Genomic DNA, 18,214 nt, shown 5'->3' on the forward strand with positions numbered 1-18,214 from the left:
CAGACATTCAAACCCAGATATCAGTGGTGGTGGACTAGCATAATAGACCACTGCACCACCTGAGCACGTTCAAAACAAATGCATGACCTTCTTTCATTGCTGTGTTGTTCTGATGTTCACTTGCCATCATAAGTACTTTGGCTTGCTAGTGTGCAGCCACATATACATAAGGGCTTCAATGCACTTTGTTTTGTGACACATTTACCTCATAACCAGTATTAAACTGCTATTTGAGCATCGGTACCTTTGCTGTTTGTCTACACCAGACACAGTAGCTATTGTCCTATCACAACAAAAAGTCTTGGCAGCTCAACACCGTGGTTTTTCATTTTTAAACCACTGTCAATGATCTGGCCATAACAATTTGGATGTTATCAGAATCACCCAGACCTGCACATTTACATATGTTCTCCGATAACAACATTTATTCAACATTTAATATATTCCAGACCATGCCTTGCACAGTTGCAACAAACCAGCTGCTGCTATTTTTTATTTTATAAGGTGCTAAGATTTTTTCGGCTTATCACTGTATGATTTACCAATTGCACTTGATCCAAATAACATATATAGTGGAGCCCAGAAATGTGAGACCACTAGTATGTTTCTATTTTACATTTTTCTCAAATTTGAGAAATTATAGACTCTAGTCTCTAGACTCTAGTTCTAGACCAATGTCTGCTAATGTATTAACTAAAAACAAGCTTCTGATAGAAGGTTAAAGTTGAGTTTAGTGTATGTGCTTCATTGACATGTTTGTTTGTTTATTAGGATTTTACCATCATGTTTTACACACTGGTTACATTCATGACAGAAATGATAATCACTCTTTAGACAAGAATAATCACTTCACAAGGTTATATCAAACATAGTCATGGACAATTTAGTATCTCCACTCAACGTGACTCTTCCCATCATGAAGCAGATGAAAATGAAGTAATGAATAAAGGACTGTAACAAAAAAAAAAGTATCAAATGAATGTGATTTTAGGGGGAAAATGCATGAGAAATTTCCAAAAAGAAAAGAACATTTGCACTGCAACTGGGATGATGAAATTGAGGCAGAAAAGGAAATCAACAGAAAATAAATAAATAAAAGATAATCACGCTAACACAATGAGACCCCCCTCTTTAAATTCTGTATTAATCAATTTGCCAGCTCTGGCAATGAATCAGCATATCAGCACAACCCTGTGGGATTTGTTGTTTTGGCACAAACACAGCTTTCCCTTCTCATAGTGAGTTCTCGAGAAGGGAGTGTGTTGTGGTGTGTGTGTGTGTGTGTGTGTGTGTGTCTGCCTCTGCTATTCTGGGAACATTATTAATGAGAGGCACTCAAGCCTGAAAATGAACTGGCAGTCTGGGTCTATGTTCAAAATGCTATGCATACATTGGCAGCGGCCACACGCACACCAGAGTCTGGCACTCGATAAATTTTGGACTAAATGAGTGTGCATTTGTGAGCGTGAGCATATATAACACATACCTATCTTGAACTCTTTGCTGGCCATCAGAATTTCTGCATTAGGAATGATGGGAGGGGGCAAGCAAAATTGCAGTCTGTAGGCTAGAAAGAGGGCAAAAAGTATACAATGTGTAAATAAAAACAAATACTTTCCATTTTAAAATCAGTGAAGATGCAAAGGTCATAAGAAAACACCTTGATAGTTAATCTTGAAGAGTCCGCCTTTTTCAGAGTTGCTACGAAAGCGGATGAGAATCTGATTGGACGTGCTGCTAGGTGGTCCGTTGGGTTCACTGTCGGTAAACACACCGAGCTTTCGAGCATTCTCCTGTGGTCCATCCCTAAAAGAAATAGAACAATGGATGAATATTTCTGGCATCTAATATACCAAAAAGCAAAGACATACCCTGGCACAGTATGCCCACCAAAATGAAAATCAGACTAGATATTCCATATTTTCAGATATCCAAATGTTGGTGTTTATTCAGACAGCACATATCAAGTATTTATGTATTATTTATTAGGATTTTAATGTCATGTTTTACTCTTTGGTTACATTCATGACAGGAACAGTAGTTACTCGTTACACAAGATTCATCAGTTCACAAGGTTATATCGAACACAGTCGTGGACAACTTTGTATCTCCAATTCACCTCACTTGCATGTCTTTGGATTGTGGGAGCTCCCGGAGGAAACCCACGCAGACACAGGGAGAACATGCAAACTCCACACAGAAAGGACCCGGACCGCCCCACCTGGGGATCAAACCCAGAACGTTCTTGCTGTGAGGCGACAGTGCTACCCACTGAGTGCCAGTGCCACCCAAGTAAATAAAGACAAATGATCTTACCTCGATTTTATACTGGTTATGACAAAGCAACTATCAAAAGCAGCCAGTATGTCCTTTGCTAATGCAAAAAATCACTAGACCTTAACTTTATGCATATGAAGCAAAGTAATGCAATAAAATCCACTGGGGGTTGAGAACTGTTGGACTAGTAGCTTAATTATATTAATGGTATGAATACAAAAAATCTCTCTCTTTCTCTTTTCTCTCTAAAATGTAGTCAGACACTACATTTATTTTAATCACATTTTTGTTTTACTTTTACTTCTAAAAACCTTACATTTACTCAACAATGAATAGAAAATAAAGAACTGCTACCCCTTTCATCAATTTACACTCGTTTAGGTTACTGGCATGACCTGAAAACAAAGTGAATTATTTACTGCTGTTTTTACTTAGAAGCCTCATTTTTGGTTCGGATCAGATATTTGTTTTAGTCTAGATTGATGCAAAATCTTTAGCAGATCCAACATGCATCCAACATTTTTAAAACAAATAAAATCCCCATTGATTCCTTTGTAGCTCCCACAAAGGAAGATCCCCATTGATTCCTTAACACTGAGGAAATGTGTGCTATTCTTCACTTATTCCTGGCCCCTGTTGCCTTAAAAGGTTCTTTTGTGACTTAGGGTCAATTATTTTAGAGGATTTCCAGCCACCCTGGCTATCTTTGCATGCAGCTAGGTCAATCTGGCCTTTATCCTGAACCCGATTTAGACCAGTCACTCAGCTTATAACCTGTTTGCCAGTGTGTCTCTAAGTGTACACTAGAGATTACATCCTGTACTGTGCATTCAGAGAAGGAGCCAGGCTGGCTGAGTAAGGGCTGCTTGGCTGAGTTACAATCATGCTGCCAGGAGGAAAGATTTTGCTGGCTGCCTATTTCACTCTTCCATAAGCAGTGGGAAAGTACCATTACAGTACATTCCAATTTTGTATAAAACTACAGAGATGCACTGAGGGTGCTGGGAAAGATAATATAGCCTGTTTACCAAAACTCATTTAGGTGTGACCTTTTCAGACTCAATGTCTGTTTCTAAGTCTCCTTCATGTCTGTTTCTTTGTCTGTTAGTCTTGTTCATTAGTCCCTTCATGGTTTGGGCTGATATGCCTGGCTGAAGGTAGTACTTGATGATCTACCTGACCTCTTCCATTGTTCTTTGGTTGGCACTGGTTTCTAGGAGACCAGCCAGTGGAGACTGGAGTCATTCATGTGTTGTAGCTGTCACAGGGACTCATCCTGAACTTTTGTCCAGTGGTTGTGTGGCAGCTTTCCTGTGCATTTGCAGATGCCAGATTGCTGAGGTTCACTGTCAGGTTCTCTAGCAGGAGTTTGGGCTGTAACTCGCTGGTGTATTAAGTAGCTGGCTCAGTTGCACCACCGAGTTCCTTTAGTTTCTTCTCCAGTCTATACACGTTTTGCCTAGTGATGAGGTCCCCTTTCTTTTCTATTCTCAAGTCCAACTTCGGGCTGCAGCTTTGGTTTGGTCTTGTTTTATGTATTTTTTGAGTTTTGACTCATTATTATTATTTTATTTTAGATGTTGTAGCTTATCAGCAACAGTATTGTTCAGCCTTAGTTAAGCCTTCTGGTGTGGTTACACCTGGCACCTCTAACGTAAAGTGCTCATCACCTTGTGACAGAAAGACTAAGCCATTACGTGAAAATTAGCAGAGTTTAACCAGGATTAACTGCTAATCTTTGGATTCATTTTAACTGCTAATCTTTAAACTGCTAATCTTTGGATTGAGACCTGGCTTTCATCCCTCTCTAACTTTTTATTATTTATTTAAACCAGAAGCACACACACTATTTTTTATATATTTGTTTTGGTGCCTAGTGTGACATATTTGTCATGGTTGGTCATGACATGGACACAGTCGGTAGTACCATGCTGGTGGTAGCTTGGTACCATTGACTACTGCACCATTTAATTGGCTTTTTTTTATTATTTATTTATTTATTTTTAGGGATGTTAATTTACACTTTTAAAAATAATTGGCAAACAAGATATTAAAAATTTTATTTAAGTCTTTTTATTTTTTAGGTAATGCTAAATGCAGTATAACTAGTTTTGGGTTAGATTTTTTTCCCCTTACTCTAGTCACCCTGTCTTGCCCTTCCTGACCCAACCCTCCTATTTTTTATCTGGGCTTGGTACCAACACTTAGGAGGCTCACTGACAAGTGCACCTCCTAATGGCTAGGCTGTTTCAGCCATAAACAACCCGTAAAACATTAGCCAATAATGTCTGTGCAGATGCCGGCCAAATAATAGCACCACTGATATTTAAACAACAATTAAGAATTAAGCAGCATAACCAAAAACAAAAAGCTATTTATTGTTACAACTATCTTCTGTGCATGAGCATGCAGACTTTGATTACACAAGCAAAAAACATCATGGAAAAAACACAGACAAATCACAACCAAATAGTTTTTAGGGTGAAAAGTGAGCCTATCCATCTAGTCAGGCATTAGAGAGTAATAAAAGAGCACAAGAGATAGCTAGCTTACCATACAGTGATGAAGTCATGTGGCCCATGGACTTGCAGCAGGGTGAAGTTAAGACGAACACCTAGACCAGGAGCCACGGTAATTAGCCATGTGCAGTCTGCTGAGCTGGGGTACTCCTCCGGGTAACCAGGAGAAAAGATAGTTCCGTTGTCGGATGAAATATTCCCTCCACAAGGCACTATGAAGCAACAGAAGAGTGTAATAAATGACAGTATGAATAAGAGTTCCACAAAAGCAGATTCCAAGGGGAACCAGGGAAAAAAGAGGCTGTGTTCTATGCCACACTTTTTCTTTAATGTGACCTGCTAAGGTTGAAGATTAAGTAAGAAAGCCTGTTAGCAAGTGAAGCAAGGGTCAGTTTGTTTCAGTAAGATAAGAGCATAACCTTTTCCAGAGCAGCAGGATAAAGGACAGGGAGTCAAGAGAGGTGGAGCGACAGATACCATCTTAGACAGAAACCCGCTAGGCAAACAAACTTACTCAACTAAGCACCAGCTCCCTTGCTCCTTTGCATCCGTTTCATTTTCACTACCTTAAAAAAAGCTCCCTTATTAATCACTTTAATTGTCAGAAATGTTACCTGCTTTCTAGTTTTTTCCCTTTATTAATAATTCCTGTTATTGTTTTTCCATTAAAGGAGACAATTTTCACAGTTTAAGTAGCAAAATTAGTGATTTAACCTTAAAACTAGACTGTATATAACATCATATACACCAATAAGTCATAACATTAAAACCACCTCCTTGCTTCTACACTCACTGTCCATTTTATCAGCTCCACTTACCATATAGAAGCACTTTGTAATTCTACAATTACTGTGTAGTCCATCTATTTCTCTGCATGCTTTGGTAGCCCCCTTTCATGCTGTTCTTCAATGGTCAGGACCCCCACAGGACCACCACAGAGCAGGTATTATTTGGGTGGTGGGTCATTCTCAGCACTGCAGTGACACTGACATGGTGGTGGTGTGTTAGTGTGTGTTGTGCTGGTATGAGTGGATAAGACACAGCAGCACTGCTGAAGTTTTAAAAGACCTCACTGTCCCTGCCGGACTGAGAATAGTCCACCAACCAAAAATATCCAGCCAACAGCACCCCGTGGGCAGCGTCCTGTGACCACTAATGAAGGTCTAGAAGATGACCGACTCAAACAGCAGTAATATATGAGCGATCGTCTCTGACTTTACATCTACAAGGTGGACCAACTAGGTAGGAGTGTCTAATAGAGTGGATAGTAAGTGGACACGGTATTTAAAAACTCCAGCAGCATTGCTGTGTCTGATCTACTCATACCAGCACAACACACTAACACACCACCACCATGTCAGAGTCATTGCAGTGCTGAGAATGATCCACCACCTAAATAATACCTACTCTGTGGTGGTCCTGTGGGGTCCTGACCATTTAAGAACAGAGTGAAGGCAGCAAAAAAAGTATGTAGAGAAATAGATGGACTACAGTCAGTAATTGTAGAACTACAAAGTGCTTTTATATGGTAAGTGGAGCTGATAAAATGGACAGTGAGTGCAGAAACAAGGAGGTGGTCATAATGTTATGCCTCATCAGTGTATATGTAATATATCAAGGTGTAAAATTCAGAAGTTATAGTAATAAAGTGTAGCCGCTCAAGTGGTGCAGCAATAAAACACGTTAGCACACCAGAGCTGACGTTTTGAACTCAGCGGTACAAAACTCAGCTCTGCCATCTGGCTGGGCTGGGCGGCTACATGAACAATGATTGGCTTGTTGTTCATACAGGGTGGGAGCCGGAGCAGGGACCTCATAACTGATGCAATTATGACCTCTGCTGGCTGATTGATGCCGCCTGCTCAGAGTCAAGGAAAAATGTGCTGATCAGGGTGTGGCTCTCCGTACACAAAGCTGATCCGCATATAAACTCGCCTCGTGCAGGTGAAAAGATGCAGTCGGCTACTGAACACGTGTCGGAGGGGGCGTGTGACAGTCTGGCTCTCCTCAATCAGTAAGCGTAATGCAATCGGGTAATTGGATATGACTAGATTGGGAGGAAAATTAAAAAAAATGCAAATAATAATAATAATAAAGTAATACAAATTATGATAAAACAGATTTCAATTTTTTTTACATCAGAATAGGACAAGCTTTAATTGAACGAAACATCCACTAGTTTGGCTGTATTCTAAACCACACACAACAATACTAAACAAATGTCAAATTAGTGCTGTACCAAAATGTTAAACTCTGACCCAAAGCAGTACCAGTGTGTGACTTTAAATGCCTCTAAGTAGGCAAGTAGGCTACTTACATTGGGTAACTAGTTCAGTTTCAATATGGGCGTTTCAATATCCATTGATTTATTAGTAGTTTTACATTTCAGAATAAATGGGGTAATTCACATTAACATTACAGCAACCTAGCTAATAATAGTGCAGTGGAAATTTCAATACTTGCATTTACCAGTTATTTACCAATATCATACTTATCGTAAGTATTCCACAATAACTATGATTAAAAAAAGCTATTCTGGGGTATTCTAATATCCGTTTTCTCTTTCGTGACTTTCTTCTCATTGCTTTGTTAATTACTAATTCAGCTTGCTTTCTCCCATCACCTAGCCTGCTAAATGAAGTATCGATCAGAGCACTGATCAAAAGTACACCACACAGAGACATGCAGTGATTTTATTGATCTGTGGAGGCTTGTGGGGAGGTTAGGTAGGGTTACAGTGACTCTGTATGAATACATGTGTGTAAATATAAGATACGCGATGTGACCACAATGCTGAGTATTAATCAGACTTGTAATGCATTGAAGAGGAAACTGAATATGTAACAGCACACATAGCAGGCTCCTGCACCTAATCTGTTACTGAAACTGTATTCGACAACGAGACAGCCAGCCCATTAAACTAAGTCTGAGATGGAATGACAGGGGAATGACTATACCATACCAACTATACCTAACTATATATATATCTAACTATACCATACCAACTATACCTAACTATATAGATCTAACTATACCATACCAGCTATACCTGACTATATAGATCTAACTATACCACACCAGCTATACCTAACTATATATATATATATATATATATATATATATATATATAACTATACCATACCAACTATACCTAACTATATAGATCTAACTATACCATACCAGCTATACCTAACTATATAGATCTAACTATACCATACCAGCTATACCTGACTATATAGATCTAACTATACCACACCAGCTATACCTAACTATATATATCTAACTATACCACACCAGCTATACCTAACTATATATATATATATAACTATACCATACCAACTATACCTAACTATATAGATCTAACTATACCATACCAGCTATACCTAACTATATATATATATCTAACTATACCATACCAACTATACCTAACTATATAAATCTAACTATACCATACCAGCTATACCTTACTATATATATCTAACTATACCACACCAGCTATACCTAACTATATAGATCTAACTATACCATACCAACTATACCTAACTATATATATCTAACTATACCACACCAGCTATACCTAACTATATAGATCTAACTATACCATACCAACTATACCTAACTATATAGATCTACATATAGATAAATATAGACCCTTATTTCCTTAGGCGGGTTGATTTTTTTTCCTGATTGCAGGCATTTTTGTTTGTACAGGTATTATTTGATTTATATGAGGTTTATATCATACTGATATAGATTATTTGTGATTCAAAACATATCCCTTAAAACCCCTTAATGCATTTAAATAGCAGAATGAATATACAGTATCTATGCCATTTTCTAAAAATAAATGCTGACTCAAGTTGCTTTGGTTTTTTCCCCACATTTCAGATAAGCTTCCTATTAACCTTCTGCCTTTGTCTCTCAGTATAGTTATGCTAAATAACCCCCCTTCCTCACACAAAGACACAGACTGAGAGAGACACACACACACCAGACAGAATTGGAGATGTGTAGCTAACTTACTGCCATGTACTCATTTATTTAATTTAATTATTCTTAGTAGCTACTTTACCCTGATCATAATCTTGACGGACTGGGTGCATCTATGTTCATCAGAAAGTCACATTGTTGTTGTTGGCACGTTGTTGAAAGTTGAAAGAAAACCAAAATATGCTGAAAAACCAAACCCAAAATAACACAGCCGAACATGCCAAGCTTCTCACACACACACACACACAGTAACCACTGCTCAGGATTAAACATTTAAGCACCAAAGCACAAACACTACCTGGCCATAAACTCTCCAGTGTTTTATTTATAAATAAAACTTTTAGCTACAAAAAAGTACTTATACAAAGTGTTTTATACAGAGACAATGATGTAACCACTGTGACCTCTCTAGTCAGGGTAATATAAGGACATAAAGTTACCAGACCCATTCACTGTAGGGTGTCTAAAATTCATCCCTGGACTATTCTGGAGGTCTATGCAATTAAGCTTTAGTCCACTTGCTGAAAATATAGAATACTATTAAAACAGCAAGTTAAACAATATGTGACTGAAGCTCCTGCCATCAATATCCCAATAATAAACCATCAATAACTGTTGTTGTTTTTATCTTGCCATCTTAATCTAAAACCAAGTTCACTTGGACCTGTTCAGCATTTATTAAATCACCAGCCTTTAGTTATGTAGTTATGTAACACCTTAAAACATTAACCTTGTTAAAAAATACCCTAAACTTCACTAGATAGTTGTGGAGCCATATCAAATCTTGCCATTATTCAACATTTTTACCTTGATCAACTTTGGACAATTACATATTTGTCTGTCCCCTTTGACACTGAATAAACAAAACTTACCTTCACAGCGAGGAAAGGGGTGATCCCAGGTCCGAGTTGTTCCATGTTGGCAGGTCAGAATAGACTGGCCCATGAGCTGATATCCAGGGTAGCACTCGAAAGAGATGGACTGGCCTACATTATACCCAGCACCCACCACCACACCATGGTGAAAAGGCTCAGGATCTTGGCATTCTTGGAGCTCATACGCTAAAGAACGAGAGGAGAGAGAAAAAAAAGCAGACATAAAACCAATTTTAGTTTAGGTCCATCAAAATAAGTTTTTTTCAGGGTCTGGGGATGGGTGGGTGCTTCTGTAATAATGTATTTTGTAATTGCAGTCTCAATCAATATGAGGCTTGGCGCCATACAGATGCCTATTTTTGATTAACTGCAAGGACTCGTGTACAAAAGGTTTATGATTTTTCTTTAAAGTGCAGTAGGGCTAAAGTGACCATGACCATGAAGAAAATTAAATAACAGTTTTGGCTCTCTATTGAAATCTAACATCTAGTTTACATTTAAGTAAAAGGAAATAATAAAACCACTGTGGACTGCAACTGCAGATGGGTTGTATGTAGTAGTTTTCCACAATTTCAACCATTACATTTTCAAATAACGATTTTTAGCATGTCCAATGTATTCAAAATCCCAGCTCTGGTGTGCTAGTGTATTTAACCGCTGCGCCACCTGAGCGGCTAACTTGTAACATTTTATGTACATTTTATGTACATGACTTTTAATAAACAGTGAAATATTGAATTATATATATTTTGGGAGATACTATTTATTTATTAGTATTTTAACGTCATGTTTTACACTTTGGTTACATTCATGACAGAAACGGTAGTTACTCATTACACAAGATTCATCAGTTTACAAGTTTAATGTCACAGTCATGGACAATTTTGTAATTCACCTGCATGTTTTTGGACTGTGGGAGGAAACCCACACAGACACAGGGAGAACATGCAAACTCCACACAGAAAGGACTCGGACCACCCCACCTGGGGATCGAACCCAGGACCTTCTTGCTGTGAGGCAATAGTGCTACCCACGGTGCCATCATGCCGCCTTGGGAGATACTAAATTGATTAAATAAATAAAATTTTGGGTAAAATAAATTACCAGATAAACACTATATTTGACTTTTATTTTGATGGTTGGTTACTGTATTTTACATGTATAACGCTGGGAATAGTGTGGAATATAGTGTATTTTAATCCACACTATATTAAAAACTTATTTAATTAAATAAAAAATACCTATATTTTGAAAGACTTTCCAATTTGTAAGATGGGGCAGGATTAAAAACTGCATTGAACAATCAATGTAATTTTCACTAAGATATCATAATTAAACAGATTCAACAAACAATTCTGGGGTTTAATAAATCCATACACAAAGCTGAATTGATTCTTGCTTTTGGAAATGAGACTCTGGGATAGAAATCTAACTAAAGTGATTGATTTCAATGGTTTTAAGCATCTTTAGCAAGCACCAAACTGTTTAGTGAATATAACGTTTGTTTGGGTTTATTGCCATATCAGCAACATATTGGCTATTTTATGGCATAGACAGATATTGGAACTGTAAATCATTATCTGTTCAGATCATTTGTTTTATATTTCTAAAAAGTTTAGAATTTTAACTGGAGGAATCTTCTCAAACTATTCTTTCATGTTCTCAACCTTATATAAATGGTCTCTGGTGGCTGAAACTGTAGGACATTCTAATAAAATATGTTTGATTGTTAGGGGTGTAGCACAGAATTGACAGGTTGGTGCCTGCTCGCCAACCAGGTGTTGGTGGGTGAGGGCAGTATGACCAATTCGGCACCTGGTTATAATTGGCTGGTCTTGCCTATTTAAGAAGTCTCGGTTGTGTTTAATATTGATGTTGGGAGTTATTTCATGCAGTTTGTTTTGGGTATTGATGGACCAGTCTTCTTGCCATTTTATTCTGCAGTAATCTTTGATTTCTGGGTAGGCATCAGTTTTTGGGATGTATCTCTAAGCAATATCTTTGTTTCTTGCTTCCTTTGCCAAGCTGTCTGCTTTTTCATTTCCTTCTATGCCACTATGACTGGGAATCCATCAGTAGACAATGGAAACTCCTCAGCTGTAAAGTTCTTTGTCCAATTCAAGCAGTTCTTGGATGATTGGCTGATCTGTTCTCATGGAGTCAAGAGCTTGCATGCAGGATTTAGAGTCAAAGCAAATCACAGTGTTTATAGGGACTAATAGATACTGTATATGTCTGATTTATATGCTGTTGTTCACATAAATATGTAAATATAGATGTAACATTTCAATTCTGCAAACGTTTAGTCCAGCACTGATCATAGTTGCCCTTTTGGAGATAAGGTTTAAATTTAGATTCACACATACAGACATAAAATGCATTAGACTCAGTGAATGTAAAATATACGTCATGAGTCCACTAAATTGTTTACAGGCTTATAAAGGCAGTGGCATTACTGTAGTGGGTGACTGACTGACTAAGCATCTAAATTATACTGGCATTTAATACATTTTTGTGTTGCACCTTTACCCATGCAAATCTGTGCTTAGACAGTGATAAACAGCTACACTGTAACATTTATAATGTCATTTATTTAAAAAAAATAGTGTGATTAAACTTTTATCCTTGGATTTGTCTTAAGAATGTGCTTTTTCCTCGCAGGTTTGCTTACGTGTGCATGTAATATTACAGCCATGAAATCTTTATAGTCAACCACTGGCAGTATTAAACATGCATCGTCATAGGATTCTAGCTTTCCAACAAGCCATTTAATTCCATTCCATACCAGTAAAACAGTAAGCCACACAGTTTTACAGAATGACATTCTCAATTGCTAAAGAACATAGTATGTAATATGCATGCAGTATTTGGCCTGTGGACATTTAACCGTAAGCTTGTTGAACATCCTATTTTAAAACCATGGGCATGAAAATGACAGCATCACTCTGCTGAGAAAATTTCAGGTGTGTCTGTAAAAAATTCTGCCCCCCCCCACCACAACAAACTCATGTCTGTGCTGTGAGAGGAACACACATTCCCCATACTGTTGCAAACAAAGTTGGAAGCAAGACTTTTCTTTTCTATAAGCAATTTTACACACAAACATAGTATTGTGTGGTTGTATAGTGTACACTGATCAGCCATAACAATAAAACCACCTTCTTGTTTCAACACTCACTGTCCATTTTATTAGCTCCAATTTCCATATAGAAGCACTTTAAAGTTCTACAATTACTGACTGTAGTCCATCTGTTTCTCTACATACTTTTTAGCCTGCTTTCACCCTGTTCTTCAATGATCAGGACTCCAACAGGACCATCACAGAGTAGGTATTATTTAGGTGGTGGATCATTCACAGCACTGCAGTGACAATGACATGGTGGTGGTGTGTTAGTGTGTGTTGTGCTGGTATGAGTGGATCAGACACAGCAGCGCTGCTGGAGTTTTTAAATACAGAGTCCACTCACTGTCCACTCTATTAGACACTCCTACCTGGTTGGTCCACCTTGTAGATGTAAAGTCAGACACCATTGCTCATATATTGCTGCTGTTTAAGTTGTTTAATCTTCTAGACCTTCATCAGTGGTCACAGGACGCTGCCCACAGGGCACTGTTGGCTGGATATATTTTTGGTTGGTGGACTATTCTCAGTCCAGCAGTGACAGTGAGGTGTTTAAAAACTCAATCAGTGCTGCTGTGTCTTATCAACTCATACCAGCACAACACACACTAACACACCACCACCATGTCAGTGTCACTGCAGTGCTGAGAATGATCCACCACCCAAATAATACCTACTCTGTAGTGGTCCTGTGGGGGTCCTGACCATTGAAGAACATCATAAAAGCAGGGTAACAAAGCATGCAGAAAAATAGATGGACTACACTCAGTAATTGTAGAACTACAAAACGCTTCTATATGGTAAGTGGAGCTGATAAAATAGACAGTGAGTGTAGAAGCAAGCAGGTGGTTTTAATGTTATGGCGGATCTGTGTATATCAGCAGTAGTTATTTCTCTACTGCACAAGAACTGTCAGGATCTTTAAACAATGGTTTTCTGTGGCCACATGGCTGAACAAAAGCCTGTGGTCACAATGTGCAATAGAAGACATCCGCTTTAGTCATGTAAAGCACACAGCTTACCAGGCCTGGGAGAAAATGAATACTTTAAACTGATTGTGGTGGCTTACAGAAAGCTGGTTCATAAATTGGCTATCATAGTAGCTTTGGTAAAGAGGAAAACAATGGTCTCTGTTTTTTATGGTTTGGACTGGGTCACTAAGTTCTAGTGATAGAAACAAACAACAGTCAACAGTATCACTGTACACTGAAGCATTTTGGTTTTTAATATTGCAACATGCAGATGAAGTCATCTTAATAAAGAAGTATTTTGCCAAGGTGTGTAGGACCTTGAAAGACCTGCACAGCGCTAACCTCAACCTCATTTAACACCTTAAGCATAAAATGGATTTTAAAAAAGCCAGACCTTGTCACCAAAAATCAATTCCTGACCTGACCAATACTCCTGTGGCTAAATGAAAGTGAACAGTCAAAAAACCTTGGCTGTGAAAGAGTAAGGTGCAGTCTAAATCCAACTACACAGACCTCCCTTTTATAGACACAGATCAGGAGAGGAAGAACTCTGTGACTCCTGTACGGGAAAGCACTCAGACAAGAGACAAGGTCAGAGTTTGAGATGCCTTTGTTCATTCTGAGTACTACAAGAGTTTATATAGACACATCACCTCTCTAGAATAGGATTAACGTTTAGTTAGAGGAAGTGAGATAGAAAAAGAACCAGATCAGAATGACGTTATCTGCAGAAACAGAAGTGCAAAATGGTACTCTCAGCTTATTGGTCAAAAAGTCCAGCAGCATAAGTATATGGACACTTAAAATATCTAACAGACAGAAACTAATATGACATATAGGTCAAGCTATATATATATATATATATATATATATATATATATATATATTGGACAATGAAACTGAAACACCTGGTTTTAGACCACAATAATTTATTAGTATGGTGTAGGGCCTCCTTTTGCGGCCAATACAGCGTCAATTCGTCTTGGAAATGACATATACAAGTCCTGCACAGTGGTCAGAGGGATTTTAAGCCATTCTTCTTGCAGGATAGTGGCCAGGTCACTACGTGATGCTGGTGGAGGAAAACGTTTCCTGACTCGCTTCTCCAAAACACCCCAAAGTGGCTCAATAATATTTAGATCTGGTGACTGTGCAGGCCATGGGAGATGTTCAACTTCACTTTCATGTTCATCAAACCAATCTTTCACCAGTCTTGCTGTGTGTATTGGTGCATTGTCATCCTGATACACGGCACCGCCTTCAGGATACAATGTTTGAACCATTGGATGCACATGGTCCTCCAGAATGGTTCGGTAGTCCTTGGCAGTGACGCGCCCATCTAGCACAAGTATTGGGCCAAGGGAATGCCATGATATGGCAGCCCAAACCATCACTGATCCACCCCCATGCTTCACTCTGGGCATGCAACAGTCTGGGTGGTACGCTTCTTTGGGGCTTCTCCACACCGTAACTCTCCCGGATGTGGGGAAAACAGTAAAGGTGGACTCATCAGAGAACAATACATGTTTCACATTGTCCACAGCCCAAGATTTGCGCTCCTTGCACCATTGAAACCGACGTTTGGCATTGGCACGAGTGACCAAAGGTTTGGCTATAGCAGCCCGGCCGTGTATATTGACCCTGTGGAGCTCCCGACGGACAGTTCTGGTGGAAACAGGAGAGTTGAGGTGCACATTTAATTCTGCCGTGATTTGGGCAGCCGTGGTTTTATGTTTTTTGGATACAATCCGGGTTAGCACCCGAACATCCCTTTCAGACAGCTTCCTCTTGCGTCCACAGTTAATCCTGTTGGATGTGGTTTGTCCTTCTTGGTGGTATGCTGACATTACCCTGGATACCGTGGCTCTTGATACATCACAAAGACTTGCTGTCTTGGTCACAGATGCGCCAGCAAGACGTGCACCAACAATTTGTCCTCTTTTGAACTCTGGTATGTCACCCATAATGTTGTGTGCATTGCAATATTTTGAGCAAAACTGTGCTCTTACCCTGCTAATTGAACCTTCACACTCTGCTCTTACTGGTGCAATGTGCAATTAATGAAGATTGGCCACCAGACTGGTCCAATTTAGCCATGAAACCTCCCACACTAAAATGACAGGTGTTTCAGTTTCATTGTCCAACCCCTGTATATATACACACCAATCAGCCATAACCACCTCCTTGTTTTTACACACATTGGCCATTTTATCGGCTTCACTTACCATATAGAAGCACTTTGAAGTTCTACAATTACTGACTGTAGTCCATCTGTTTTTCTACATACTTTTTTTAGCCTGCTTTCACCCTGTTCTTCAATGGTCAGGACCCCCACAGCACCACCACATAGCAGGTGTTATTTAGGTGGTGGATGATTTTCAGCACTGCAGTGACACTGACATGGTGGTGGTGTGTTAGTGTGTGTTGTGCTGGTATGAGTGGATCAGACAGAGTTTTTAAATGCAGTGTCCACTCACTATCCACTCTATTAGACACTCTTTCCTAGTTGGTCCATCTTGTAGATGTAAAGTCAGAGACGATTGCTCATCTATTGCTGCTGTTTGAGTTGGTCATCTACTAGACCTTCATCAGTGGTCACAGGACGCTGCCAATGGGGCGCTGTTGGCTGTATATATTTGGTTGGTGGACTATTCTCAGTCCAGCAGTGACAGTGAGGTGTTTAAAAACTCCAGCAGCGCTGCTGTGTCTGATTCACTCATACAAGCACAACACACACTAACACACCACCATCATGTCAGTGTCACTGCAGTGCTGAGAGTGATCCACTACCCAAATACTACTTGCTCTAAGGGGGTCCTGACCATTGAAAAACAGGGGGAAAGGGGGCTAACAAAGCATGCAGAGAAACAACTGAACTACAGTCAGTAATTGTAGAACTACAAAGTGCTTCTATTTGGTAAGTGGAGCTGATAAAATGGACAGTGAGTGTAGAAACAAGGAGGCGGTTGTAATGTTATGGCTGATCAGTGTATCATACACTTGTGTTGGGGGTGCACATTTGAAAACAATTAAATAAAAAAAATTAAAATTTAAACTTTATTTAAAAATAAACATCTGTACTTACCTTGATAATCGAATCTGAACCCTGGTTTGTTCTGGGAGTGATCGCTGTGAAAATACACTGTAGTTTCATGCGACGTGGTTAGAAGCGATGGTGGCACATCCTGCCCGCTAAACCGCCCAATCACAGTGCTAGTGTCAAAAGGGCCATTCCTGATCTCCAGAAGATCATGGTTGGCTTCAGTTGAGTAATTTAGAAACTGTACGTGAGCTCCTGTTGAGATGAAGGATTAGATGAATATGTAATCATAAAGGATTGTCGACATTATAGAGTATGCACATGCTTACAATACAATACAACAATAAAATGATTTTCTTTGCATGGTCTCAGGGTGCATAGTTAGCCATGTGTTTTATCAGATTTATCTAATTCACTCTGATAAATGATACAAAATGTTAAATACCACAGCATAAGGCCTTTATAAGGAACGTATGTCTTTAGTACTATCCGAGACTAACTAACGTTTGATCGAATGTAAATAAATTGCTAAATAAATAAATACAACCATTAACGCAACCCCTGTATGCTTAACCATTCATTGGAATGATGGTGAACTTGCAATCATAAGATCTAGTTGACTGCAGTCATGCATTGTTCTTACCATAACCAACAGGAAGGTAAATCCTCCAGGTGCAGTCACTGTTGCTAGGATAGTTTCCTGGGAAACCAGGACTCAGGATGGTACCTTCCATTTCTTCTCTGATCCCTCCACACTGAGCTGCACAAAGGATTACAATTGAGACAGTACATCAGTGATAATACCTAGAGAGTGTTAGTCTCTAACTACATTTTAATGATTCATTTGCAACAAGTTTAACATTGTTAAAAAAATAAGCCAAAACATAAATTAAAACCAGTAACTATTAATTGCAATAAAGATGCAAGTCTAGAGCTAATATTTCACCACAAACTGATTATCCTTTCACAAAGTGAGTAGATAAGTATTTTGTTCATTAATGAAGAAGTTGCTTATAATGTGAGAATATAAAACAGGCTACTTTGGCCAAGTTTTCAATTTCTGCATCAGTGGAAAACAAAGAAAACAAATCATGCAAGAAAACAGATTGTAAAGGCAAGGCAAGGCAAGTTTATTTGTATAGCACCTTTCATACACAGTGGCAATTCAAAGTGCTTTACATAAAGAAAAAAAAAGAATTATGACTTTTTTTTCTTTTTTTAATTATGCATTTTCTCCCAATTTAGTGTAGTCAATTTTTCTTCCACTGCTGGGGATCCCTGATTGTAGTCGAGGTGGGTATATTGCTGCTCACGCCTTCTCTGACACACACTTAGTGGAACCCTTTTTCACCCATGAAACCCATTTTCTGCACAGGCGCCTCTCTATCTGCCAATCGGGGTCCTTAAACAGCATTTGAAAA

General features: G+C 38.8%; 1 protein-coding gene across 1 annotated transcript in view; it reads right to left on the reverse strand.

The window, feature by feature from the left end:
• The window catches only part of csmd2 (CUB and Sushi multiple domains 2), a 472,613-nt gene that overhangs the window by 84,281 nt on the left and 370,118 nt on the right, over positions 1 to 18,214 (reverse strand). The window contains exons 40-45 of the mRNA XM_063014411.1: positions 17,437 to 17,553; positions 16,839 to 17,048; positions 9,659 to 9,847; positions 4,831 to 5,008; positions 1,661 to 1,806; positions 1,487 to 1,567 (exon numbers count right to left, since the gene is read on the reverse strand). Of these exons, the coding sequence (XP_062870481.1) occupies positions 1,487 to 1,567; positions 1,661 to 1,806; positions 4,831 to 5,008; positions 9,659 to 9,847; positions 16,839 to 17,048; positions 17,437 to 17,553 (921 nt within the window). The remainder of the gene's footprint in view (positions 1 to 1,486; positions 1,568 to 1,660; positions 1,807 to 4,830; positions 5,009 to 9,658; positions 9,848 to 16,838; positions 17,049 to 17,436; positions 17,554 to 18,214) is intronic.

This window comes from Trichomycterus rosablanca, chromosome 2 (assembly GCF_030014385.1).
Source record: "Trichomycterus rosablanca isolate fTriRos1 chromosome 2, fTriRos1.hap1, whole genome shotgun sequence".
NCBI lineage: Eukaryota > Metazoa > Chordata > Actinopteri > Siluriformes > Trichomycteridae > Trichomycterus > Trichomycterus rosablanca.